At 46.5% G+C, this 27,827-nt stretch overlaps 1 protein-coding gene across 2 annotated transcripts; it reads left to right on the plus strand.

Moving 5' to 3' along the window:
- The first annotated feature begins 15,056 nt into the window (after positions 1-15,056).
- Positions 15,057-27,482, plus strand: ALOX12 (arachidonate 12-lipoxygenase, 12S type). 2 transcript variants are annotated; one of them, XM_037035475.1, is made up of 14 exons: positions 15,057-15,278; positions 15,831-16,032; positions 17,164-17,245; positions 17,350-17,472; positions 17,589-17,692; positions 17,927-18,087; positions 19,453-19,596; positions 20,574-20,783; positions 23,493-23,579; positions 23,801-23,970; positions 24,463-24,584; positions 26,458-26,558; positions 26,681-26,851; positions 26,975-27,482. In XM_037035475.1, exons 1-14 carry the CDS (start codon positions 15,144-15,146, stop codon positions 27,152-27,154), a joined length of 1,992 nt encoding a protein of 663 aa, XP_036891370.1. In that variant the 5' UTR covers positions 15,057-15,143; the 3' UTR covers positions 27,155-27,482. The 2 variants fall into 2 exon arrangements, with proteins under 2 accessions (XP_036891370.1, XP_036891371.1); XM_037035476.1 differs by lacking the exon at positions 17,350-17,472.
- Positions 27,483-27,827: the final 345 nt, after the last annotated feature.

The raw sequence follows: 27,827 nt of genomic DNA on the forward strand, positions 1-27,827 counted from the left end.
CAGAAGGAAAGCGCAAAATTATTCTTGTGTTTAGAAAAACATTTGAAAAACCTTTTTAAAAAATATTTTATTTATTTATTTTTAGAGGGGAAGGGAAGGAGAGAAAGAGAGAAATATCAATGTATGGTTGCCTTTTGTGAGTCTCCTGCTGAGAACTGGCCTGCAACCCAAGTATGTGCCCTGACTGGGAATCAAACCGCGATCGTGTGGTTCGCAGGCCCGTGCTCAATCCACTGAGCTACACCAGCCAGGGAGAACAATCTTTTTTTATCTACAAAATATAAGGTCTAGCCCTCTCACCCTCAATTTCTGGGGGAATAATAGTGAAAGAAACTTTGATGAAGAAGCTAAGTTGTTGTGCAAAGAGAGATAATAAGAATGTGGTAGTCGATTACTCACCCTGGGCCCTGTGAGTCTGGAAAGAGTATAGCTTTGGCATGTACATGTGGCAAATGTGGACTTCCTTCTGCAAAAGGCCCAGGCTAAATCAAGTCCCTGATCTTTCCTGTGGCATACAGAAGAACTAGATGTTAACTGTGAGGACAAACAAAAAATTCTATTTTATTTTTTAAAAAGATTTATGTATTTATTTAATATATTTTATTGATTATGCTATTACAGTTGTCCCATTTCCCCCCCTTCACTCCCCTCCACCCTGAACATCCTCTCTCACCGACATTCTCCTTCTTTAGTTCATGTCAATGTCTCATACTTATTTAGTTCTTGGTTTCCACATTTCCCATACTATTCTTACACTCCCCATGTCTATTTTCTACCTATCATCTATGCTACTTATTCTCTGTACCTTTCCCCCCACTCTCCTCCTCCCGCTTCCCTGTTGATAACCCTCCATGTGATCTCCATTTCTGTGGTTCTGTTCCTGTTCTAGTTTGCTTAGTTTGTTTTTGGTGTGGTTGTTAATAATTGTGAGTTTGCTGTCATTTTACTGTTCATATTTTTATCTTCTTTTTCTTAAATAAGTCCCTTTAACATTTCATATAATAAGGGCTGGGTGGTGATGACCTCCTTTAACTTGACATCATCTGGGAAGCACTTCAGCTGCCCTTCTATTCTAAATAAAAGCTTTGCTGGATAGAGCAATCTTGGATGTAGGTCCTTGCCTTTCATGATTTGGAATATTTCTTTCCACCCCATTCTTTCCTGTAATTTCTCTTTTGAGAAATCAGCTTGAGAAAATGGCATTATGGGCACTCCTTTTAGGTAATTCTCATTTTGTCTTGCTGCTTTTAAGATTCTCTCCTTAACTTTAATCTTGGGTAATAAAATTAGGATGTACCTTGGTGTGCTCCTCCTTGGATCCAACTTCTTTGGGACTCTCTGAGCTTCTTGGACTTCCTGGAAGTCTATTTCCTTTGCCAGATTGGGAAAGTTCTCCTCTATTATTTGTTCAAATAACTTTTCCATTTATTGCTCTTCCTCTTCTCCTTCTGGTACCCCTATAATTCGGATGTTGGAACATTTAAAGATGTCCTGGAGGTTCATAAGCCTCTCCTCATCTTTCTGAATTCTTGTTTCTTTGTTCTTTTCTGTTTGGTTGTTTCTTTCTTCCTTCTGGTCCATTCCATTGATTTGAGTCCCAGTTTCCTTCCCATCAGTATTGGTTCCCTGTGCATTTTCCTTTATTTCACTTAGCATAGCCTTCATTTGTTCATCTAATTTGTGACCCAATTCAATCAATTCTGTGAGCATCCTGATTACCAGTGCTTTGAACTGTGCATCTGATAGGTTGGCTATCTCTTCATCCCTTAGTTGTATTTGTTCTGGAGCTTTGATCTGTTCTTTCATTTGGGCCCCTTTTTTTTTTGTCTTGACGCACCTGTTACTTAATAAGGGCGGATCCTTAGGTGTTCACCAGGGTGGGTCAACCCAGTCTCTGGGTTGTGATGCTGTATGTAGGGGAGGAGTCTGAGAGGGAACAATGGCACTTGCTCAGCTCTCTCCCAGGGTTCAGTCACTTCCCCCAATTCCCACAAGCAAATTGGGCCCTTCTCATGCTGATTCCTGTGCGGGTAGGTTTGTATACATCATGGGACTTTGTGGGTCTCTCCAAGAAACTCTCCTGTGAGGCTGGGAATTTCTCCTAGCACCTCAACCCCGACAGGTGTTTTCAATTGGTGCTTTGAGGCTTTATTTCCCAGCTCTGGAACCCTGGGTTGTGAGGTCTGTCTCGCTCCCCAATTTCACCTGGTTTATCTGCATGTGAATGTGGAGCTGCCTGGCTCACCAGACGCCTTGCAAACCATGCCCCTCCACAATCCGCCACCTCGCTGGGTCCTCCAGCTGCTGCTTTGCACACCCAGGGTCCACCAGTCACCCTGCCATGAGCCCTGTTTGTCCCTGATCCCCAACTCTGCCCCTCCTACCTGTCTGGATGAATATGTCTACTTTAACTCTTCGGTTGTTGGACTTCCATGCAGTTCAATTTCTGTCAGTACTGGTTGTTTTTTGTTTTTAAATTATTGTTGTCCTTATTTTGGTTGTGCGAGGAGACACAGTGTGTCTACCAATGCCTCCATCTTGGCCAGAGTCCTTTGTATTTATTTTTAGAAAGAGGGGAAGGGAGGGAGAAAGAGAGAGAGATAAACATCAATGTGTGGTTGCTTCTCATGTGCCCCCTACTGGAGACATGGCCTGTAGCCCAGACATGTACCCTGACTGGGAATCAAACTATCGACCCTTCGGTTCACAGGCTGGCACTCAGTCCAGAGCCGCACCAACCAGGGCAGACCAAATAAAAAATTTTAAATGAGAGTCTTCATTCCTCCTGTTGGAAATACATTTCTTGGCTTCCAGTCAGCATGGTGATGTAGGCAGACAACTAAAATATAGAACAACCATCACTCAGGAATGTCAGAAATCAAGTTGAATGGGAGTCTGACAACTACAGAATTGAAGAAACCATATCTATCAAGACTAATAGGAGGGCCACAGAGGTGAAATGGGCTGGCCCACACCCATGTGGATAAAAAATTTGGACGAATGTCTTGGAGTGAGTAGTCCTAGACTCACTAGGCCCCCCAGCCCAGGATTCCAGTGCCAGGTAGATAAGTCTCCTGGCTGAGAAAACCAGCAGGAATTGAGTCAGTAGAGGAGGCTGCTGGAGCCCTAAGTAGTTCCTATTGGAGAACCCACACATGAACTCACCTACTCAGACTTGCTCCCTCTGAGCTCCAGCACCGGGTGGCAGCTTGAAGAGTACCAGGGATATACAGGGAGAGACTGAAGTGTCTGGCATTGGCGTGAGCAGAGGCCATTATCCCTTTGCTGAGCCCTTGCCCCAAAGAGCAAGTAGGCTGATACCATATCTAAGACTCCATCAACCTGGCTAACACTGTGTGACCCACCTTGAATACCCACAGAGGCTCCTATCCCACAGGTGGCAAACACAAGGCCTGAGGGCCGAATCCGGCTCTCCACCTTCTTATATATGGCCTGGCACCTTGTTTCTACCCGGCAGCAGTGCTGAGCACCTTGCTCCTAGTTAGGGAGTAACTGTAACATCTATATAGTCCTAAAATTACATTCAGCCCTTCGAAGGCAACTGCAAGGCTGATGTGTCCCCCAGTGAAAATGAGTTTGACACCCTTGATACCCCATCCAACTTCCAGACCCATCCAAGCTTCTTTTCCATAAGAACAGCTGTTCATGGCTCCTAAATCCTATCAAATAAGCAACAGCTGGCTTCATTGAGCCCTAAAAGCAACCTGATTAGAGTCACAGCTAGGCTTCCCCTGGAAGTCTACAAGCCCAGCACAAATAGCAGGCATCTAAGATTGCTTTATAGCTCAGGAAGGGTGGCCCTGAGTAAAACACAGGTCGGGGCCGATCCCGGCCTGCACCACCCAGGGAACAACAGGGCCTGGACACCCAGTGTATAGCTACAGACCACATCAGAGCACCACCACCCTGTCCTTGCACAGCTGATCCTCCCCAGAGGGTAGAGGTTGGTGGACAGTGGTCACAGCCAATCCTTACAGCTGACTGGCCTGGGTAAATCCCTCCCATTGATCTGCCAACACCAACTAAGGCTCAACTACAAGAGGAGGGTGTACTCAGCCTACACAAACAATGTACCTCAAGTACCCAGCTTTGGTGATAGGGGAGGCTGTGCCACTGTACCCTACAGGACACCTACTACGTTAGGCCACACCACCAGGACTTGGAGTCAAAGCAGCTCTCCCCAATACATACAAACAACACAGGGAGGCTGCCAAAATGAGAAGACAAAGAAATATGGCCCAAATGAAAAAACAGATCAAAACTCCAGAAAAGAGCTAAACACAATGGAGATGAGCAATTTATCCGAGGCAGAGTTCAAAACACTGTTTATAAGGATGGTCATAGAACTTAGTGAGGACCTCAGCAGCATAAAAAAGACCCAGTCAGAAATGAAACATACACTAATTGAAATAAAGAACAATTTACAGGGAAACAGCAGTAGAGCGGAGGAAGCCAAGAATCAAATCAATGATTTGGAACACAAGGAACCAAAAAACAACAATATAGAACAATAAGAAAAAATAATCCAAAAACATGGGGATAGTATAAGTAGCCTCTGGGACAACTTTAAAAGGTCCAACATTTGCCTCATAGTGGTGCCCGAATAAGAAGAGAAAGAACAAGAAATTGGAAATCTATCTGAAGAAATAGTGAAAGAAAATTTTCCTAACTTGAGAAGGAAATGGACATGCAAGTCTAGGAAGCACAGAGTCCCAATTATACAAGCCCATTGGCTTGAGGATGAAAAGAGGCCCACACCAAGACACATCATAATTAAAATGACAAAAGTTAAAGATAGAGACTCTTAGCAGCAAGAGAAAAGAAGTTAGTTACTGGAAGGTTGCCAGATAAGAGAGGGGAGAGGGAGAATGGATGAAGAGGTGAGGGGATTAAGAAGTGCAAATAGGACTTCTAGTCAAGATGGAAGGGTGGGTAGAAACACTTTGCCTCCTCGCACAACCAAAAATAGGACAACACATTTAAAAACAAAAATAACCCGAACTGCCGGAAAACTGAACTGTATGGAAGTCTGACAACCAAGGAGTTAAAGAAGAAATACGCGTTCAGACTGGTAGGAGGGGCAGAGAAAGGCAGTGGGGATGAACAGGATGCATGGAAAGGTGGCAGCTGGAGGACCATGTAGGTGAGGCAGCAGCTGGTGGCCCTACATTTGCATGCAGGTAAACTGGGAGGAACATCTGGGGAGTGAGAGAGACCATGTAACCCGGGGTTCCAGGGCAGGAAAAGAAAGACTCAAAACCTCTGGCTATAAAAAACCTCTGGGGGTTGTGGTGATAGGAGAAACTCCCAGCCTCACAGGAATTTGTTGGAGAGACCCACAGGGTCCTAGAATGTATAGAAACCCACCCACCCAGGAATCAGCACCAGAAAGGCCCAATTTGCTTGTGGGTAGCAGGGGAAGTAACTAAAAGCCAGTCTAGAGCTGAAGTAGTGGCATTCTTCCCTCTCTGACCCCTCCCCAACATATAGCACCACAACACAATGATCTGTGTTGTTCTGCCTTGGTGAATACCTAAGGCTCCATTCCTTGCAACATAACAGGTGTGCCTTGACAAAGAAATATGGCACAAATGAAAAAACGAATCAAAACTCCAAAAGTAAACTAAGTGATGAAGAGATAGCAACCTATCAGATGTACAGTTAAAAATACTGGTAATCAGGATGCTCACAGAAATGGCTGAGTATGGTTGCAAAATAGAGTTGAAAGTGAAGGCTATACAAAGTGAAATAAAGAAAAATATACAGGGAGCCAACAGTGAAGGGAAGGAAACCAGGACTCAAATCAATGATTTGGAGCAGGAGGAAGAAATAAACATTCAGCCAGAACAGAATGAAGAAGCAAGAATTTAAAAAAAAAAAATGAGGAGCACCTTAGGAGCCTCCAGGACATCTTTAAATGTTCCAGCATCTGAATCATAGGGATGCCAGAAGAAGAAGAGCAAGAAACTGAAAACTTATTTGAACTAATAAAGAAGGAGAACTTCCCCAAACTAGCAAAGGAATTAGACTTCCAGGAAGTCCAGGAAGCTCGGAGAGTCCCAAAGAAGTTGTACCCAAGGAAGCACACATCAAGATACATCGTAATTACATTACCCAAGATTAAAGATAAGGAGAGAACCTTAAAAGCAGAAAGAGAAAAGGAGACAGTTACCTACAAAGGATTTCCCATACAACTATCAGCTGATTTCTCAAAAGAAATAAGGTAGGCAAGAAGGAGCTGGAAAGAAGTATTCAAAGTCATGAAAGGCAAGGACATACATCCAAGTTTACTCTATCCAGCAAAGCTATCATTTAGAATGGAAGGGCAACTGAAGTGCTTCAAAGATGAGGTCAAGTTAAAGGTGTTCATCAGCACCAAATTCTTATTATATGAAAAGTTAAAGGGACTTATCTAGGATCAAAACTATAGCAGTAAAATGACAACAAACTCACAACTATCAACAACTGAACCTAAAAAAAAATTAAAACAAACTAAACAAACAAGTAGAATGGGAACAGAATTACAGAAATGGAGATCACTTGGAGAGGAGTTATTGGGGGGAGGGGAAGGGGGGATTAGGTACAGGGAATAAGCAGCATAAATTGTAGGTACAAAATAGACAGGGGGGGGGCTAAGAATAGTATAGTAAATGGAGAAACCAAACAACTTATATGTACGACCCATGGACATGAACTAAAAGGATGGAATGCTGGTGGGAGGGGAGGTGCAGGGCAGAATGGAATAAAGGGGAGAGAAAAAATTAGAACAAGTGTAATAGTACAGTCAATAAAATATACTTAAAATAAAATAAAAAGTACCAATAAGTCCCTGGCTTGTGTGGCACAGTAGATAGAGCACCAGCTTGCGAATCAAAGGGTCACTGGTTTGATTCCCAGTCAGGACACATGCCTGGGTTGCTGGCTAGGCCCCGGGATTTGGGTGCATGAAAGGCAAGAACATGTTGATGTTTTTCTCCCTCTCTTTCTTGGAAAATACATAAATAAAATCTTTTGAAAAGAAAAAAAGAAGTACAAATAGGTAGTTGCAGAATAGCCATGGGGATGTAAGTACGGTATAGGAAATGGAGTAGCCAAACAACTTATACACATAACCCATGGACACGAACAATGGTAAAGGGATTGCCAGAGGGAGTCGGGGTTGCTGGGTGGAAGGGACCAAAGGTGAGGAAAATCAGGACAATTGCTGGGAACTGCTCTGCCTGGTCTCAAGAATTGTAAACCATCTCCCATGTCTAAGGCTGAGTGAGTGACCTCTGGAATGCAAGCCACAAAGAGACAAAGCTTGTCTCTGGTAGCAAACGCTGCCTCTGCTTCAACTCCCTGCTCCCAAAGTATGGTCTGATAGTCAGAGACAGGCAAGACCCCTCAGAGGACAGACATGACAAAACCTAGGCCAGACATGATGACTTGGGAGGCCATCATGAAAGGACTGGGGTTGGGGGGGGGGCTGCAACAAAGAGGGAGTGATGGACCCTCGCCCCCTGGCTTTGATGAAGCCCAAGTCCCCATGTCCTCTGGGAGATGCACTTCCTGGCTCTAATCCACTTAAGCCTGTAAACCTGTGACAGGAAAGACGGTGCAACCTTTTACCAGCTAGTGTAGGGCCCAGGTAAACTGGCAAGATAAAGAATTCTTAACAATCCTGTGAGACCTGCTTTGCTGAGAATGCTTTTAGTTAAATGATAAAGGTCTGAGCAGAAAGTGAATTTATGTTCTCAAAGTTCTGTAGCCTTTTAGCTGGCAGGCCCTGACTTAGGAGAAGCCCTAATGGTTCTTTGTATACTATGTATACTATGTACTGTTTACTGCCTAACAATGATTAATAAGTTGTACCTATAAGTTTAATACTGTGCAAAAAAACCAATAAAAGGCTGTCTAGGCAAGGGTCAGAGCACTCTCTCGCTCCTTGACAGAGAGTTGCCAGGCTGCTCCAAGCCACTATCCCCTTGAGAGGGTGGCCAGGTTGTTCAGAGGTGCTCCCCTCTTGAGGGAGTAGCTGTGCCAGCCCTTTTCCTCCACAAGACTCGGTAGTCCAAGTGAATTTGTCTCATGTCTCATCCATGATGCCACAGGCACTGCTGGTCAATGCACACATCAACTGGCGCCTGGAACAGGGACCTAAGGTTTCAAGACCTGCTTCAACCCAGAGGCTACGAGCCACCGTCCTGGATGACACACCGACTTGGTGGGAGTTCACACGCTAATTAGCCCAGGTAAGGGCAACGACTCCAAGTGCTTTTGGGGAATGTTGTAGGGCGTGTTGGATTTCAGAGGAAAAGGGCTTTCTTCCTAGGTTTCCCTCTCTTGCGACCGCTTTGCAACTGTACCTTCTTTAGTAAGCAGGAGCCTTGCTGTCTCTCCCAAGCATTCGCCCACTAGGTCTAAGCTTGGGAGAAAGAGCAAAGACTTTCCCTTTATCAGCTTTAAGAACAGGAATAGTTACAGGGCTATCTACAAGCATATCAGCAAATGTTTCTTTCAAGCCGCTTCTGCGGTCTGTTCCATTTGGCCGCTTCTCTCCGGCCGCTTGCATAAGGAAAAGCAGATAGTGAATGAGTGTTTCGGTTTTGACAGCACATTTCTAACCCATTACATTCTTTTCACTAGCAAGAAGTAGGATTTAAGGGTGCAGGCGGAGTGAAAACAAAACTGAAACTGGTTTGGTAATTGCCGTGTTTATGGCAGGAGGGATTTTAGAAAAGGCTCATTTATTTTATTAAAGAATTTCTCCTCAGTTGAGGAACAGGCTCTCTAAAGAACCAGAGCAATGTTTTAGGTTTAGCAGTTATTGGGCTGCTAAATGTCTTCCTGATAAGGGATCTTTAGACTTAGTGATTTAAGTATGGTTGGGCAGAAGTTGACATAACACCAGGTGGTGTGAGATAAGATTCTAAGGTTAATGTCTCCCTCTTTTAGAGGATTTAATTTGAAAATAATGGTTTGCTTGAATTTTGTTTTTGTTTTAAAAGGAACAGCTCAGTTTCAAAATATTTTGCTAAACTCCTGATAAATAGAATAAGACCTCTAATGTTGTTACATCATAAGGATTCTACTCGGAAAGAATTTAAATTGATTGTTTAAAGAAGGAAAAAAAATTCACTTCCCTCAGACAGTAAAAAGCACAGGAAGAAAGATAATGAGAAAATGTGTCTTTCAACCACCCTGATCCTCCTCCTGGAGGCCCAGGGACTGCTTCAGTCCTAAGAACAAAGCGTGTGGAGCTTAGCATCTCCCTCCTCACAGTAATCAATAAGAATTAACAACAACAAAAAAGTAAAGGTATTTGCCAATGGAGAAAAAACTGTTTCTAAAGGTTATGAATGTGTTAAAAAATTTGTCAATCTAAAGCATGATGGAAGTGACATAAGAAGTGTGACATGTTAAAGAAATGTTAAGAATCTTCCTCGTTTATGTCAGAGCTGTGACCCTTTATTGTAGAACTGAAATATAGGTGTACTGTCTTCCTGGGGGAACTAGCCCTTCTCCCCGGAAAACAAAGTACCATTTTTAAACTCAGTACATGTAAACACTGATCATTTTCTTGCGGAAGAACTGGCTATTCTCCCAGAGGAAAACGATTAGTTTTCAAGCAAGTCACATGAGGCCCTTAGCATGTAACCATTTTTCAAATTATTAAAGAATGTCATTTTACAGGAGTTAATCCTCAAGGACTAAGTTCTCAAATAATTTAGCAAACAGATGTCACTCATTATGTTCTCCTTGGAAAATTCATAGACGTTCATATTTCTATTGATACTTCTTCTGGTACTTTACATGCATCTGCTTTAAAAAGAGAATCTGCAAAAACATATACAAGCCCACTGGCTTGAGGATAGCAACAGTAAATTAAAACTGATAATGGCCCTGGATACCTTGCTCATTCTACTCAGGTTTTTCTTCAGCATTGGAATATTCAGCATAAAATAGGAATACTTTACAATCCAACTGGTCAGGCAATTGTAGAACAGGCTCATTATACTTTTAAAAATCTTCTTAAAAACAAAAAAGGGGAGTCATGAGTCCTTCCCCCCAAAATTTAATTTTGTTGGCCATGTTTACCTATAATTTTCTAAATTATGATGTGTTGCTCTGTACTCCAATTGTAACACATTTTCAGACAAAAGAGTCAAAGCCATCTTACCAAAGCCAATCTTACCCTCAGATTTTACATAGAGATCTGCTAAGAGATGAAACTTGACAGGGCTCTGTGGAACTTTTAACTTGGGGAAGAGGGTATGCTTGTGTTTGCTTTCCAGGATGACCTTTGGAACTGCCAGCGATGAGGGTGAAGACATATCACAGAAAAGGCTTCCCTTGCTGCGACCCACCTCCACCCACTAGACTCTCTCAATCCAGACTCTCTCCAATCTTTATGTCATCCCCCTGAGGTGGAATTCCAACCAGCTCTCCTGGAGCAGTATTCAACGTCACCTAAGAGGGATTTATTCTACCAACTTAAAGGGACAAGTTGATAAATTGCAGCTAGAGCTACATCAGCAGCTGCAGGACATTCAATGCTTGACCAAGCAGGAGGCTTTTCAGACCCTGTGACAATTTTGGCTAACTGAACCCCAAAACATTGGTTTGATGGACTTAAGCTGAGAATGTGAGTCACTGGAGCCACTGGTTGTTTACTGATTCTAATAATGTTTGTAACTTACTCTTACTAAAACTGTCTCACCCTGAGTTCAGGCACCAGCCCTTGCTGCATATCTTTAAAGTAACTTCCTGAAGTCTGTGCTAATTCTCCCAAAGACTGAATTGTAACCAGACCTGTTACTCTTGTTATTCCCTTGCATTTGTAACATTTTTTAACAGACTGAATTTACAAGTTTGGGTTATGGCAGCCCTTGGGCTCCTCCTTATCTCAATCTTTATTTGTGCTTTATGATGTATATAGAAGTTGTTTTCTTGTGATTGCATTCAGAAATAGCAAATAGTAGGTTTGCTATTTGCTAACAGCCTAACAGCCACAGGCCTAACAGCTACAATTGATTTAAAAAACAAAAAAGGGGGAGATGTTGGAAACTGCTCTGCCTGGTTTCAAGAATTGTAAACCATCTCCCATGTCTAAGGCTGAGTGAGTGACCTCTGGAATGCAAGCCACAAAGAGACAAAGCTTGTCTCTGGTAGCAAACGCTGCCTCTGCTTCAACTCCCTGCTCCCAAAGTATGGTCTGATAGTCAGAGACAGGCAAGACCCCTCAGAGGACAGACATGACAAAACCTAGGCCAGACATGATGACTTGGGAGGCCATCATGAAAGGACTGGGGTTGGGGGGGGCTGCAACAAAGAGGGAGTGATGGACCCTCGCCCCCTGGCTTTGATGAAGCCCAAGTCCCCATGTCCTCTGGGAGATGCACTTCCTGGCTCTAATCCACTTAATCCATAGGTCTGAAGACCTGTGACAGGGAAGACGGTGCAACCTTTTACCAGCTAGTGTAGGGCCCAGGTAAACTGGCAAGATAAAGAATTCTTAACAATCCTGTGAGACCTGCTTTGCTGAGAATGCTTTTAGTTAAATGATAAAGGTCTGAGCAGAAAGTGAGTTTATGTTCCCAAAGTTCTGTAGCCTTTTAGCTGACAGGCCCTGACTTAGGAGAAGCCCTAATGGTTCTTTGTATACTATCTACTATTTACTGCCTAACAATGATTAATAAATTGTACCTGAACTCCTGTGCAAAAAAAAGCCAATAAAAGGCTGTCTAGACAAGGGTCAGCGTGCTCTCTCTCTCTCCTTGAGAGAGAGTTGCCAGGCTGCTCCAAGCCACTCTCCCCTTGAGAAGGTGGCCAGGCTATTCTGAGTCTCTCCCCCCTTGAGGGAGTAGCTGTGCCAGCCCTTTTCCTCCACGGGACTCGGTAGTCCATGTGAATTTGTGTAATGTCTCATCCATGATGCCACGGGCACTGCTGGTCAGTGCACGTGTCAGACAACTCTAATAGTATAATAAATAAAATATAATTTTTAAAAAGAAAAGAAAGAAAATAGATTTCTCCTCACTCTCCCTCTACTTAGGGCATTTACTTTAGAAAACTTGTAAGTTCTTTCTGTCTCTTTGAAATGTGTATAGATCTTTTTATAAGGTAAATAAGCTTCTTGGCAGCTTGGTGACCCAGGAATGTCTTTCCCAAGGACCTGGGAGCCATCTCTTTGGAATCAAGGGAGACAGTAGCCCTGTCTCCCAGTTTCTGAGAGAGGATGAGAGTCTACCTGAGATGGGCTCCTTGCTCCAAAGTACAAAACTATGTCCATCATAAAGACACAAGAACTTTGTTTTTCCTAAGAGTAACCCTACTGGTAACACAAATAGATAGTCACCAGTTACCAGGTAAAGTTAGAATAAACTATGCATGATAAATGGTGTGCCAAGCCTCTTACCTGAGGACCAATTATTGTTTATCTTGAGAATATGTGTGTGATGGGTTTTTATCTGCTTGGCTACATAAAAGGCGGAGATTTCTCTGTCTCTGCAATTTCTTAATGGATTGCCTACAATGCACATCACACTGGTTTAGTGCTTATTTAATAATACATCAATTTTCTTTCTTTACTACCTTTGTGGAGCTTTTTCAAGGTCAGGAAAATTTGTTTTTAATTATTTTTCCCCAACATAATACATATGCTTAAAAAGGAAAAAGAGCCCTGGCTGGTGTGGCTCAGTAGATTGAGTGCTGGCCAAAGGGTCACTGGTTGGATTCCCAGTTAGGGTACATGCCTGGGTTGCTGGCCAGGTCCACAGTAGGGGATGTGCAAGAGGCAACCGCACATCGATGTTTCTCTCCCTCGTTCTCCCTCCCTTCCCCTCCCTCTAAAAATAAGTAAATAAATAAATAAAACCTTTTTGAAAAGAGAAAAAGTGGTAGGAAGGGTCTGGAGGAGTAAGACCCCTAGTGGGAGGCTGAGGCCTGTGGAAGGACATGGAAAAACAGTGTGCGGTGGGGAAAGGCAGGGGAATTTCTAGGACTGATGCTGACATTCAAATGGAAGTTGTTTCCACTCTGTAAATAATAGAATAATAGCAGCTGCTACATACAGGGACTATGTGCCAGGCACTGTCCTAAGTGTTTTAAACATGAACTCATTTGGCTCACATGGTAGCTTGGATTATTGTTCTTAAATATTCATCCCCACCCCCACTGCCTCACAGTACAGCAGAGTGGGGCCCGAAGTATCGCCAGCAAAGCAGCAGGATGATTATGGACTGATGTGGGAAGTAGGGATGAAACAAAATTCTCTTTTCCAGGCAAAAGTGACCCCTAAAGGGTATATGTGGAAAGGCCAATTCAGTTACTTTATAGGATGGGAATGTGAGCCATTTTATTTGGGTATTATAGGACAGGATGATTCCCCACCCCCCAAAACTGGAGGAAATTGGGGGCCAGTATATGGCAGACACCAGTTCTGAGCACAGAGGATGTAGGCAGGAGTGGACCTAAAAGATAAAAAGGGGAAGAGCACCCAGTAAGGATCTGTCACTTGGTGAGGTCTGGAGGCTGGAAGGCAGGATTAGAATCCCTTTTAATCTCACCAATAACCAACATGTCAAGTCTCCTTCTTCTTTTTTTTTTTTTTAAGAGTAGGGACGGGAGGGAGACAATGAGGGAGAGAAACCTCCTTGTGCAAGAGAAGCATTGATCAGTTGCCTCTCCATGCCCCGAGGCAGGGACCTGGCCCACAACCCAGGCAAGTGCCCCGATGGGGAACAGAACCAGCGACCTCTCCGTGTGCAAGCCAGTGCTTATCCACTGAGCCACACCAGCTAGGGCCCAAGTCATTTTTAAGGGTTTGGCCAAGGAAAGCAGATTTACCTTGCCCTGGCTTAGCCCAGGCCACCAAACACATTCAGTGTCAGCCAAAAGCTCCTGATGAGTTGGACCAAGAAGATCTAGAGAGGGACGTACAGGAGGCTTCATCTGATTTCTGGGTGAGTGACGAAGCCTGAGCCCTGAATCATCCTTCTAATGTTTACAAAGTCCCTAACCAGCACTGGCCCCATGGCTGTTCCCTGGTTTCCTCCCCTGAGTGCCACCAAAGGACCAGGAAGTAGCTGGGGTTGAGCAGAATAAAGATGAGAGAGAACAAGAAGTGGAACATCATGCCTAATAAAAACTGCTTACATATGATTTTTTAGAAGAAAACCGGATTTTGGTAGAGGAAGCAGGCACCATGGTCAGTAAAATGAGGCTATTCTAGATGTTTAACTGAAATATAATGGAGGGGGAAAGGCTACATTTATATGGAAAGGGCAAAGTTCATGGGAATTGCCCATGAATGCTGGGTCCCTAAGTGACTCCACACTGCACCCTAACACCCAGGTCCTAACATTCTCTGCACCCATTATCAAGGTTGGACAAAAGGAGGCCTTTACTGGCCTGCCTCGGTTAGGCCTCTCTCAATGTCTGGTGTAACTAGGGTCCTAATGCCAGGATGTTGAAACCAGGTTTTGGAACAGGCAGGGAGCAGCAGTTATTTTTCCAGGTTCTAGGCAGCCTGGGGACGTCTATTCACTTACTGAAGGACTGGGCTCAGATTTGGTAGAAATTAGGAACTAAAGACTTACTGGACCATAGCGGGTCTGGCAGCCCAGCAAAGCTTCCCGGGTTGGCCCTCCAACTCAGCCCATTGCCTCCCCAGGGTTCTAGCCCAGAAAAAGAGAATCTTTCCCTCTGGAAGGCGGACTCACCCCGTCTCCCACCTAGCTCTCCAAAAGGCCTGGAGACCTGGGGATGGGTCCTCATCCTTGCTCACTCCAACCCTGAGGCTCTTGGCCTCAGCCAGGCGTTGCCGGGAAGTTTAGAGAAGCCCAGGGGCAGCCACAGTCTCGGCCTCACCCAGACCAAGGGCCCCTTTATCTTCCCACAGCTACGCTCTGACCGGGAGGCGCAGCCCATCCCCGTAGTCTGCTCAGCCGCTAGCAAGTTGGGGCTAGTTTGGGGCGGAGAAGTGGGAGCGCCGGGAAGTTGTGAGGAGGGCGGGGACCCAGACTCATCTTTAAAGGCCCGAACTGGCCCTGAGGCGCCTGGACTCACGCCTGCGGCCCTGGGCGGTCCAGAGAATTGCAGGACTCGACTCCTCCACGCCTGGTTACTAGAGGACCACCATGGGCAGCTACCGCATCCGTGTGGCCACCGGGCCCTGGCTCTTCTCCGGGTCGCACAACCGCGTGCAGTTGTGGCTGGTCGGGGAGCGCGGGGAGGCGGAGGTGGAGCTGCAGCTGCGGCCAGCACGGGGCCAGGTCAGCCAGGGTAGCTGGGACCCGGATCCCGGCCGGGACTTTGCCCTGGGACAGGGGCAAATAACAGCGCCAACGCGCCCTCTGGGACTTTCAGGGAGAAGGGGTGCAGGAGCCTAAGCAGGCAGAGGGTCAGAGGCAACGCCCAGAAGGGGCTCAACCCCATTCTCCCTCCCCTGCCCGTGGTCCTCGAAGCCTGTGGTCCTCGCAGCCCTCACCACTCCCCCAGTTGACCCCAGTCCAGTGTTCTGGGATCAAGGGTCAAAGACAGAAGATCTCGGAGAGTGCGGGCGCAGTGAGAGCTCTGTTAATGGACGGGTGTAGGTGATGATGCTCAGTCCTTAATTCAGGACTCTGAGGGTCTCGCTCCGAGTCCCTGGTCCTTGTCCTCCCGGTGCAGTGGGGCGTCTGAGACCCACCGCGCAGGTGCTGGGAGGAAGAAATGCTGTCTTTGGAGGTCTTGTCCCCGGACTTCACAAAGGACTCTCACCCCTCAGTAAAACGGCCTCTCCCGGGCCCCCGCTACTAAATCTCACCGTGTTCCGGTCCCCACAGGTGGAAGAGTTTGAGCACCATGTTGCCGAAGACTTGGGGCCACTGCAGTTCGTGAAGTTGCGCAAACATCACTCCCTGGTGGACGACGCGTGGTTCTGCGACCTCATCACGGTGCAGGGCCCTGGAGCCAGCACGGAGACCACCTTCCCGTGCTACTGCTGGGTGCAGGGCGAGGGCGTTCTGAGCCTGCCCGAGGGCACCGGTGAGCGGCGGCCCGAGGGGAGTGGGTGCAGGGCCTCGGGACTTACTGCGACGCAGGAGAGGCAGACAATAGCACTGAGGAAGGTCCGAGGGTCTTGAAAAAGTGGGTGCTCAACAGGTTAAGGGTGGAAAAGGGAGGAAATGAGGGGAAAGTTTTAAAGCCCCAAAGTTATACATAGAAGTAAAAAGGCTGGAAGTGGGACTGAACAGGGAGATAAGTGATGGGCAGACCCCATGCCCCATGAAGGTGAGGACAGGGACTGTGAGTTGCGGCGACGCTGGGAAATGGAAGAACTGAAGTAAAAGTGGGAAAGAGATCTCCGTGTGACTGGGAACAAGTTAGGGCAGGGACAGGTAAGGCTAGCACATGAGATAGGAGATAGTGGGTGTGACTTCTGAGAGGCGACAGGTAAGGGAAACCATAAATGATCTGACCTGAAGAGAGAGCTGGTTTAGCTATAAAAACATGGGCGACAACCGGGAGCGCAGGGAGCACACTAACTGGAGTGGGGGGTGAGTGAGGACTACAAATGCTGAATTCGTTACTGTGGGAAATAAGATGGGTGAATACAGGGACAAATGAGGGCAAGAACAAGTACGGATGGAAACATGAAATATACAACTTGGACACAAGTGTGTATAAGTACTAATAAGGGCTGGAAAAAGTCAGTAAATAAAGACTTTGACGTTAAATCTAAGAAAGGTGAACAAACAGGACTTTTGAGGACAGCTGAAGGTTCAAGCAGTGAAAGGCAGGTGAGGTTCAAGAAGCGAAAATTCACCAAAGTAATTTCTATAAAGTAGAAAATAGGTGTGGGCATAGGGGTGATTAAGATTTTATCACCTTAATTAAGGTGATTCATCCAGCCATAGATATTGATGAAACAGGATCAGGTAGGGAAAGATGAATTAAGGGGCAAGAAAAGGGAATGGGAGCCGAGATATATGACTCGAAGAGTGCAAAGTTGGGGTAAAGGTGTCTGGGGAATCAATGAAATGAGGCACAGCCAGAGACAACCAGCAACAGAGCGCGGCTGAACACGTGGATGTGACCCAGAAAGGAAGGTGAGGACAAGCAGGGGGAGAACAGGACCATGCAAAATGGTGGCCAATTGTCTCAATGTCTCCCCAGCCCGCCTGGCAGGAGACAATGCGTTGGATGCATTCCAGAAACACCGAGAGAAGGAACTGAAGGAAAGACAACAAACATACTGGTGACCACCCACCCATATTAGAGCCCCAAGTTCACCCCCCCTCCCTGACCCTACCCAGTCACTGACTTGAACACCCTCCCTGAAGCCTTGTGATCCTCTCCTAGCTGGGCCACCTGGAAGGAAGGGTTACCCCTGACAATAGCTGCAGGCCGTGAGAATGATCTACCTCCAAATACAAGATTCCATGAGGAGAAGAGACTGGACTTTGAATGGGCACTGAAGGCAGTGTGAGGAAAAGCCTGGAGCCCAGAGGGGAATAAAGGCTGGGAGACCCAAGAGTGGTGGTGAATGGTGAGGGGCCGAGGGATCAGCCAGTTGGTTCATGCTGCAGTATCTGTCCTAGGTCACTGGAGATGGTCCTCAAACATGTTTATACCTTCCTGAGCGCCTGGAACCAGCTGGAGGATTTTGATCAGATCTTCTGGGGCCAGAAGAGTACCCTGGCTGGTTAGTGGTTCCCCCAGGTCTCTAGGACCCCTTCATGGCCCCCTTTTGATGACCTGACCTTCATACTCCATAGTCTTCCCTAACACCTTGCCAGGTGAGGCCTTATGCCTGATCATCTCAGAGAGGGGCTGGATACAAGACAGTCATGTGTCTGCATCCCTGGGGTAGAGCCCGGAGCGGGGATATTGGGTTATGGTGAATATCCTCCTCCTACCCTCCACCCTGTCTCCACAGAGAAGGTTCACCAGTGCTGGCAGGAAGATGAGCTTTTTGGCTACCAGTTCCTCAATGGCACCAACCCCATGCTGTTGAGACGCTCTACCTCTTTGCCCTCCCGGCTGGTGCTGCCTTCAGGGATGGAGGAGCTTCAGGCCCAACTGGAGAAAGAACTCCAGGTACCTCCTCCTACCCTACATTGTTCTCTTCTTGGCTCTATGGAAGAAGTGGTGAAGGGGAGGGCCCAAAGGTGAGTCTGGGAAGTGAGGCTGTGGTAACCCACTCCCCCAGAGTCCTATGCTGGAAAAAAAAAAAAGAGATGGTAAAATATGTAAGGGAAACTATGAGGCACTCCCAGCAAGGATTTACAAGGCGAATGCAGATGGGGCCAGGGATGTTAGCTGGGACAGTGACATGCCCTGGCTGATGTCAGCGCTCCCAACTCGTGTTCACGGACAGCCAGAAAGCTGAAGAATGCACTGTTGGGGGCAGGGGGGTTGAGGTGCTTTCCTGGAGGAGGGAAGCTGGGTTTAGAAAAGATGAGATGGATGTAAGGCAGGAAGTGCACATGTCCACATGCATGTGTCTGCGTTTGGTGACAGTGGTAGCCAGGGGAACCAAGCGGATTACTTGACAGAGGAGGTGAGATCTGGCCAAGTAGTGAAAGAGCATTTGCTGAGCTGACGGGAGCCAAACCCAGGGAGAAGACGCTGGGGGGTGATGGGGAAGGGGCACAGCCCCTGGGCAATGGGATAGTTTGCAATGCCATAATGCAAACTGGACTGAGAGGCCTGGTTCTCAACTCAGAACTGCTGCCTGCACAAAACCTGCACAAGGCATCAACCCATACCACGTTGTTCCTTCATTTATTTAAAATGAGAGGAATTGGACCAGATGCTCTGGTTCCGCCAATAGGACTCTCTGGTACTGATAGAGGACAATGGTAAGAAGCTAGATAAATGGCTTTATTTTATTTTATTTTATTTTTAAAAATATTTAATTTATTGCCCTGGCTGGCGTAGCTCAGTGGATTGAGCACGGGCCTGCGAACCAGACAATCGCGGTTCGATTCCCAGTCAGGGCACATGCCTGGGTTGCAGGCCGGTTCCTTGCAGGCTAACTGCCAGCAGGGGATGCACAAAAGGCAACCATACATTGATGTTTCTCTCCCTCTCTCCTTCCCCTCTAAAGATAAATAAATAATAAAATAAAATCTTTAAAAAAATTTAATTTATTTATCTTTAGAGGGGAAGGGAAGGAGAGAAGGAGAGAAATATCAATGTATGGTTGCCTCTCGTGAGTCCCCTGCTGGGAACTGGCCTGCAACCCAGGCATATGCCCTGACTGGGAATCGAAGTGTGATCGTGTGGTTCACAGGCCCGTGCTCAATCCACTGAGCCGCACCAGCCACGGCTAAATGGCTTTATTTTTAATTTACTGTGGCAATGTTGGCTAACAAAAGATAACTGTCTTTCCCCCTTTGCCCTGTCCCTCTAGGAGTAGACTTTGAACTCTAACCATGGATATATCTGTCCTTCCCCTAGAAGGGTTCCCTATTTGAGGCTGACTTCATCCTGCTGGATGGAATTCCAGCCAACGTGATCCGAGGAGAGAAGCAGTATGTGGCTGCCCCCCTCGTCATGCTGAAGATGGAACCCAGTGGGAAGCTGCTGCCCATGGTCATCCAGGTGAGGTGTCCCAGGCACCCCCACCAGCACTGCTCTCAGTTCATCCCAACCTCTGCTCTCAGACACCCAGCCCCCAGCTCCCAAACCCTATCCTCACATAGTGAAACACGTCCTCATGTCACTCTTTGCAGCCTGGTTTTCCCTGACTCACCCAACTGGAAGTACTTGTTCAAGAGTCATAATGGCCTTGTGGAGTTCTCATGCTGCACTCAGTGGTTCTCAAACGCTGGTGTGCATCAGAAGCACCTGAAGGCTCATTAACACACAGGTTGCTGGGTCTGCCACCACACTTTCTGATTCAGTAGACCTGGGGTAGGAACTGAGAATTTGCTTTTCTAACAGGTTCCAAAATGATAAGGCTGCTGCTAGTGTGGGCGCACACACTGAGAACCACTCTCAGTATCCTTGACTCTAAATGTCCATTGTTTCCTGAATATCTCTTCTCCCAAAGTTCCCAACAGTCAGTAAAAAATTATTGTCAATTATCTCATATATCAGCTTCTCCTGTTAATTTTTTTATTTATTGATTTTAGAAGAGAGAGAGGAAAACACTGAATAGTCATTCCACTTATTTATGTATTCATTAATTGATTCTTGCATGTGCCCTGACCAGGGATCAAACCTACAACCTTGACATATTGGGGCAATGCTCTAACCAACTGAGCTATCTGGCCAGGGCCCAGCTTCTCCTTTTCATTCCCCCACTCTAACTCAGAACCCCATCGTGTTTCTCCCAAACCACTGTTAGAATTTACTTACTGGGCATCTGTTCTGACTCTCCTACATTCAACCTGCCCATCAGGGCACTAATATGGCCCCACGGCTAGTGAGAAGCAGGATGGAAGGGCCCTCGTTCCTCCTACCAAATTATAACCTCCTGGAAAATAATAACCTCACTGACTCTTCTGTTTCCCCAAGAATGATGACCAGAATGTCACATACCAAGTGGAAATTCAATAAATGTTTCTTTTTCCCAGATCCAGCCTCCCAACCCCAGCTCCCCGACCCCACTGCTGTTCCTGCCCTCAGATCCTCCACTTGCCTGGCTCCTGGCAAAGTCCTGGGTCCGAAGTTCAGATTTCCAACTGCACCAGCTCCAGTACCATCTGCTGAACACTCATCTGGTGGCTGAGGTTATTGCTGTTGCCACCATGAGGTGTCTCCCAGGACTGCACCCTGTCTTCAAGGTAAATCCTCTACCCTTCAAGTCCCGTCTTGCTCAGATCCAAGCGAGAAAACAGCCAATACCAAATAATACTCCTGCAACAAACAATACTTACATCAATTTGAGGAAGGAAAGAGGGAGAAGGAGGAGGAAGACTGTATCAGTATTTAAGACTTGTATTTTAATCGCATCAAGTCATTGAATGTTTCTTCAGGACATGTTATAAGTGAACCCTCTGAAACTCCAGAGACCTGACAATTCTAGCAAGGAGCCTGGAGTGTTGCTGGAATATTGTTAGTAAAACGAAATCCTCACTTCTGTCTTAAGAGATTTACTGTGTAACCAGGAAAACAAGTGATGACCATAAGAACCAACCAGAGAACAATATCTGGAGCTAGAATTTAAAATCACAAGAGACAGCGTATAAACACTATAGTATGAACACAGAATGTCCCACCCCAAGTGAGAAGTCTGCTGCAGGAATATATGAAAAGACAAAGAGAACACCCCTGTAGGTTACTTATACCTGCCCGGGAGAGAGGTGGAGAAAGACATGCAACAGGTAACAGGAATGAAAAGGAATAAAACCCCAAAGACTTGATGAAGGGAGGAAACAGCAGGAGCACATGCCTGGGGATAAGGCTGAAGAGAGAAAGGTGAGAGGTCTAAGCTGCAACACCTAGAAGCCCACAGGGTGGGTGTGTTGTAATTTTATAAAAGAGTGCGTTCAGTATCTATTGCTAGGCCGAAGGCAGCAAAATAAAACTTGTGCTTGCTTAAAGGTATTCTCAAAACCCTGGTGACATTTTAGAATAGGGAATATGGCAGAGAAGGGACAACACTGGTAGAGGCTTATGAACCAGAGCAATCATCAGAACCAGCAAAGTCATTAGAAGAAGCCAGTTTGGAAGCAAACATGAGGTGTTCAGTGTTAGGTCCGTGGAGTTTGAAATGTTGGCAAGATATGCAAATGAGTACCTGGGTAAGGAGAACTGAAATGTTGCAACCTGGGGGCCTATACCCTGACCCTGGCCAATAGTAGCTATAGCCTCACTGAGTCTGGGGTAACATAGGGAGGATAGAGACCAGTGTGATAATAGAATCCTGGATTTTACTGATCTCATGGTGCTCCTGCGTCACTATCTTCTGCCCATTCTGAGTAGGTGAAGCCTCTGTTCACAGGTGAAATTCCCTCTTGGTAGGTAATCCCTCTCCACACCTATATCTGCTCACTACCCCCAGAGGACTAACCCGCAAAGGTCATAAAGCTTATGTGGGCAGGCTGTGGTTCGGACTCCGGGGGGCTAAATCCTGAGGCCCGACCTCAGTACTTAGTCTGCTCCAGTGGGCTCATCTCTGAACGAGGACAACAGGAGCTCCACCGCACGCTGTTTAAGGACAGGATGACATAACAATGTAAGACAGGCTGAAAGCTACAAATGCCGGTAGTTCTTGCAATTATTATTACTCTCATGAGGAGTTGTTTGTCTTCAGATATCTTCTCTCCTCATGTGGACTTTGGGCTTTTTATGACATTCAGCATCTTCCATGAACTTTCTGAAAAGTTTTAGACTGATGTGAGCTGCTTTGACATCTTGACACTAGAGGTACCACTTGGGTTATTCCTTGTGTCCAGTTCCAACAACTCGGGTAAATGCCATTGCTACATGGAACCTGTCTATAAACTGGGTGGAAACAAAGATAAAATAGTCTGAGATAAAAAGAAATGTCAGGATTAAGTCACCTTTTTAATACCTAAGAAAAGGTATTTTTTTAAGCTGTTAAAAATAGAGGGGGTAACCCTGACCAATGTGGCTCAGTTGGTTGGGCATCAACCCACAAAGTGACAGGTCACCAGTCTGATTCCTGGTCAGGGGGCCAGAGCACATACCTAGGCTGTGGTTTTGATCACCAGTTGGGGCACATACAAGAGGCAACCCATGTTTCTCTCCTTCTCTTTATCCCTCCCTTCCCTCTCTAAAAATAAATAAAAATAAAATCTTTAAAAAATACAGAGGGGGCCTGTCTTAATTGGAAGTGGGGCAGATCTGACAACAGCCCCTCTGTTGCTGAAATAGGTAGCTCAGAATGGTTCCTCTTATTCTGACTAAAGGTATAAGGCCCCCCAAAACCAAGAGTGAGGCAACCAGAGGATGGAGTGTGGCTTTGATGATGAGTAGAGAGGTAATTATAAGCTATGAGAATGCAAATGATAGAATTATAAAAGAAAATCAAAAGGGGCTGATTCTTAGAAATCACCAACACCCAAGGTAGAAATAAGATCAATGGTAACAGCTGAGACTTGGACTTCCTCATGTATCGCTTGCCTAACCCGCAAAGGTCATAAAGCTTATGTGGGCAGGTGCAAGGGGTCGCCACTGCCTTCTGAGATAAGAAACTCAATTATCACTCCCTGTTGGCAGATGGATGATAGGGGATGAGACAGATTAACACTCAGGGGGGACTTACCTTGGGCAAGGATCAAACTGAATGGTGAAGTATAGATTTAAACCCAGGTCCTTCTAGCTCACGAGCCTCACAGGGCAGTTAACTCACAGGGGAGTTAAGAGCACAAGAATGAGTGATCAGAGAAGCAGGAGACCAGCCTGCAAAGGCACTAGCAGAGAGGAAAGCATCAAGAGGACAGAAGGCCACCGTGCTGAGTGCCACTCACTAATAAAGGACCCAAGCATGTCCTCCATAAACCATCCCTCTAATCCTTTCCACCCAGCTCCTGATCCCACACACCCGCTACACCATGGAGATCAACACCCGGGCACGGGGCCAACTCATCTCAGCTGGAGGTATATTTGATAAGGTAAGGAGGTAATCGAGTGTGGGGGCACTTAATCATCTAACTCTGCATGGCCTCCTGTCGATTTCAAGATCCCAGACCAACCTGTGTAAATGCCCTGACCCTTAAACCTAGGAGCCTTGTCCCTTTATACTCATGTCTTTAAATGTGAGAACCCTCCACATCTGAACCTCTTCAATGCCATGCTCTGTCTTCTTCCTCAAGGCCTCTCATCTTTTTTCCAGGCAGCGAGCACAGGTGGCGGGGGCCACGTGCAGCTGCTCCGTCGGGCTACAGCTCAGCTGACCTACCGCTCCCTCTGTCCTCCTGACGATCTGGCTGACCGGGGCCTGCTGGGACTCCCAAGTGCCCTCTATGCCCACGATGCTTTACGGGTCTGGGAGATCACTGCCCGGTGGGTGAGGGTGGGAACTGAGAAATGGAGGGGTATTGGGGAGAGGGAGAGTAGGGCTCTGGCTTGAGGTCAGCAAAAGGAACATGAAACAAGGTCCAGACAGGAGGAGCAGAGCACTCAATTCTGGGAGAGGTGAGGAACAGTGAGGAGTCAGTGGATGGGGTCTGAGAAGGAAGAGATGAAGATGGGGGTAGACAGCCTGGGCCGGGAGTGCAGTGGATGAGGATGCTGAGGGATCTGGACAAATGAGGGTTTTTGTCAGGAAGAACAGCTGTCAACCATGTACAGAGAATTTCTAGAAGTAATAGCCCATATTTCATTCCCTTCTCCAGTAACGTGTAGAAAGAGCTGGGGAATGTCCCAAAAGGCAAGTGTAGAAGGATCTATACTCAGACACAGTAAGAGTCTGTTAGAGGCCACAGAAAAGGGGTGGCAGTAAGAAGCCAGAGCCTTCTGCTCTCGAGGAGCTCAACCCCCTTCTCCTATGGGCAGGTATGTGGAAGGGATTGTCCACCTCTTCTACCATGGGGATGATGTTGTGAGAGGGGACCCTGAGCTGCAGGCCTGGTGTCGGGAGATCACTGAGGTGGGGCTGTGCCGGGCCCAGGACCGAGGTAAGATCCCTCCCCACAGAAAGGAGCTTCTCGGACACTCTGCCAAGAGCTCCTTGTCAGCCCTGGACCTCTGGGGGTGTGACCCCAACACCCTCTCCCTCCACACATGAAGCATCTTGATCCCATTCCCACCTCCTAGGACTCAGGACAATTCTAAAAGCACAAGGATTTATCCTCCTCAGAGACCCCAGCCATCAACCTTTATGTCCACCCCCCTTGCCTAGTCACAGATGCCCCCAACCTGCCACAGCATGGGGCCCAGTGGGCCAAGAACCACAGCCAGTTGGGGTTCTGGCCAGGCCCTACTGGGGCTCATACCTCTCTTCATGGTTTGTTTTCCTTCTGAGGATATGAATGGGAAGGTTTTTCCACCAAGTCCCACAATGATCCACTCCATTTTTCCTCCTTTCTCCTCCCTGCTACTGTCCAGTACACACTGAGGATCCAGGAACACTTCGCCACAGTGCAAGGTCATTTCTAGGTGCAAACTCAAGATTGTACATGCTTTGCCTCAAACTCACACTTGGTTCCCTGTCCCTTGGGCTCACATTCCTTCGGCCAATCTGTCCTTTCCCTACCCTTGCTAGGGTCTAGCACTAGCTTAGGACCTCATCACTAGCTTTAGTGCCCTCTGCCCACATTTAACCGCTGGGGAGGAAACAGCCTTTCTTGAGCTCTCCTAGGTTCATCCTCCTCTCCCTCACATACATGGGCCAACCTGGACAGCTTCAAATTGTCCTTCAGTCCCTGCTCCTCACACTTCACCCCAATACCTCTGCCTCTGTGAGACAACTACAGACATTTACGGGGGAGCCATTATGGCAATGCCCTGGGGAGCCAGTGAACACCAGACCAACACCTGCACCCTCCCAGGACCAAACTTTCTCTAGGACATCTCAGTACTGTCCCTTAGTCTCCACACGCCCTCGAAAGTCTCTTCTTCTCTCTGGCCATCTTTCCAACTAGTATCAACTACATTTGGAAAAATAAAACTTTCACATGTTAACTTTAAACTCTATTAAATGCCTCTCATTCTCTTTCCCCTGGTTCTCACAGCTGACCTTTGCCTAATTTTCCCAATAGCCTTATAGAGGAAATGTGATCAAATTAAAAACTATCTGAGATTAGCAGCCAGGAACTGAGTTCAAGATCAGCCTCCGCCTTTTTCCAGCTGTGTCCTGACAAGCAGTTTATTCTCTGGTCTTTGATTTTTTAAAAAGTCTATTAAAGGGGAGTGATTATATTTGTTCCACTTAACTGACAGAATTATTGGGTTTCTGAGTCTCCACCTCCACTCTAAAATTAGTGGCCTGAGATCATCTTTGTAGGAAGCCTCTCTTGGCTGTGACACTAAAAATCCATGGCTTCTCTCTCTCTTTTCATTTTGATTTATTGATTTTAGAGAGGAAGGGAGAGACAGAAAGAAAGAGAAAAAGACAGAGATAAACATCAATATTATGTTCCACTCCTTCATGCATTCATTGGTTGATTCTTGTCTGTGCCCTGACTGGGGATGGAACATGCAATGTTGGCATATTGGGATGATGCTCTAACCAACCCAGCTATCCAGCCAGGGCAATAAGTGTGTGACTTCTCTCATTCCTATCTTATAACTCAGGTACTTGTAATTCCACTTCTGAGAATAGGAGGAAGCAGCCCCAAATTCTTAACCACTTTTTAAGGCAGAGGAGCACACAATCTTTTCCATACCCTTCCATAATGACTATTTACTCTGATATGAAATTCATGTCTGATGTAAATACATTTGAATAAATCAACCCATTGGTTCCAAAATACAGAAGCCCTAAGACATCAACCTTTATTTTTCTCTTCTCATGCTGTAGCCTCTAAGTCCAGTTCCTTTCCTGCCCAGGTTTCCCTGTCTCCCTCCAGTCCCAAAATCAGCTCTGCCATTTCCTCACCATGTGTGTTTTCACGTGCACTGCCCAGCATGGGGCCATCAACCAGGGCCAGGTATGAGCAGCTGAAAGCCCAGGTCCCTGAAGGCAAGTGTCAGGACCTTGGAATGCCCAACAGAGAGGTGGGGGTTCAAACCCTAAGCACCAGGACCCTAGGATTGTAATTTCTTCCCCCAGCTGGATTGGTATGCCTGGGTTCCTAATGCCCCGTGCACAATGCGAATGCCCCCACCTACCACCAAGGAAGATGTGACAATGGCCACAGTGATGGGCTCACTACCTGATGTCCGAAAGGCCTGTCTTCAAATGGCCATCACATGGCATCTGAGTCGAAGCCAGCCAGACATGGTAAGAGAGGACTCTAGGCAAAGAGGAATACCAATGGAAGGGAAACATCAAAGTTAGGGGCTAGGCTCTAGGTGCCTCTGTTCAAATGAGAAACTGACTGACTGATCCTCTGTTCTATCTTAGGTGCCTCTGGGGCATCACAAAGAAAAGTATTTCTCAGACCCCAAGGCCGAGGCTGTACTAAAGCAATTCCAAACAGATCTGGAAAACCTGGAAAGGGAAATTACAGCACGGAATGAGCAACTTGACCTAACCTACGAATACTTAAAGCCCAGCCACATAGAGAACAGTGTCACTATCTGAGCTCTAAGGTGCCCCCCACCCTGAAAACTTCAGATCAGCTCTAGGACTGCCACTTCTATTTTGAATTTCATGGTTTGCTAAATGTCTGCTGCTAAGGCTCTATTTTCTCTCCCAACTAAATCCTCTACATCAGTATCCTTATATCCCAGGGGGGCAGCACACCTTTTCTGTAAAAACCCAAATAAAAATGTTAGGATTTGTAGGCCACACAGTCTCTGTCACAATTACTGACCTCTCCCACTGCAGCAAAAAGCAGCCACAGACAATGTGAAAACGAATGAGTGTGACTGTGTTCCAGTAAAACTATTTGTGGACAGTGAAATATGAACTTCACGTGTCACCAAATAATTCTTTGGTTTAGTCAACCATTCAAAAATACAACAAACAAATAAAAACCACTGTGCTTTGCTAAAGAAACATGCACAGGCCGCAGGCTGGGTTTGGTCCTCGGTGGCAGTACCCTGCTCCAGCCTGACTCTACTTGCAAACATCCAAAGATGGGCGGGTGGAGAAAATTTCTTGGAGGAATGAACTACCTCAACTAATTCTCCTTTCCCAGGAGCTAGACTTTGTGCTTGGTGGCCACCTTAAAAATTCCTGATTCTGTTCTTCGACAACTTTCCCTTCACCCCTCTTCCTCCTATTCACACACCTATGCCCTAAAAAGTCCTGG

This window comes from Sturnira hondurensis, unplaced genomic scaffold, assembly GCF_014824575.4.
Source record: "Sturnira hondurensis isolate 20B ecotype Veracruz unplaced genomic scaffold, ASM1482457v3 Scaffold0022319, whole genome shotgun sequence".
In the NCBI taxonomy this organism is placed as follows: domain Eukaryota; kingdom Metazoa; phylum Chordata; class Mammalia; order Chiroptera; family Phyllostomidae; genus Sturnira; species Sturnira hondurensis.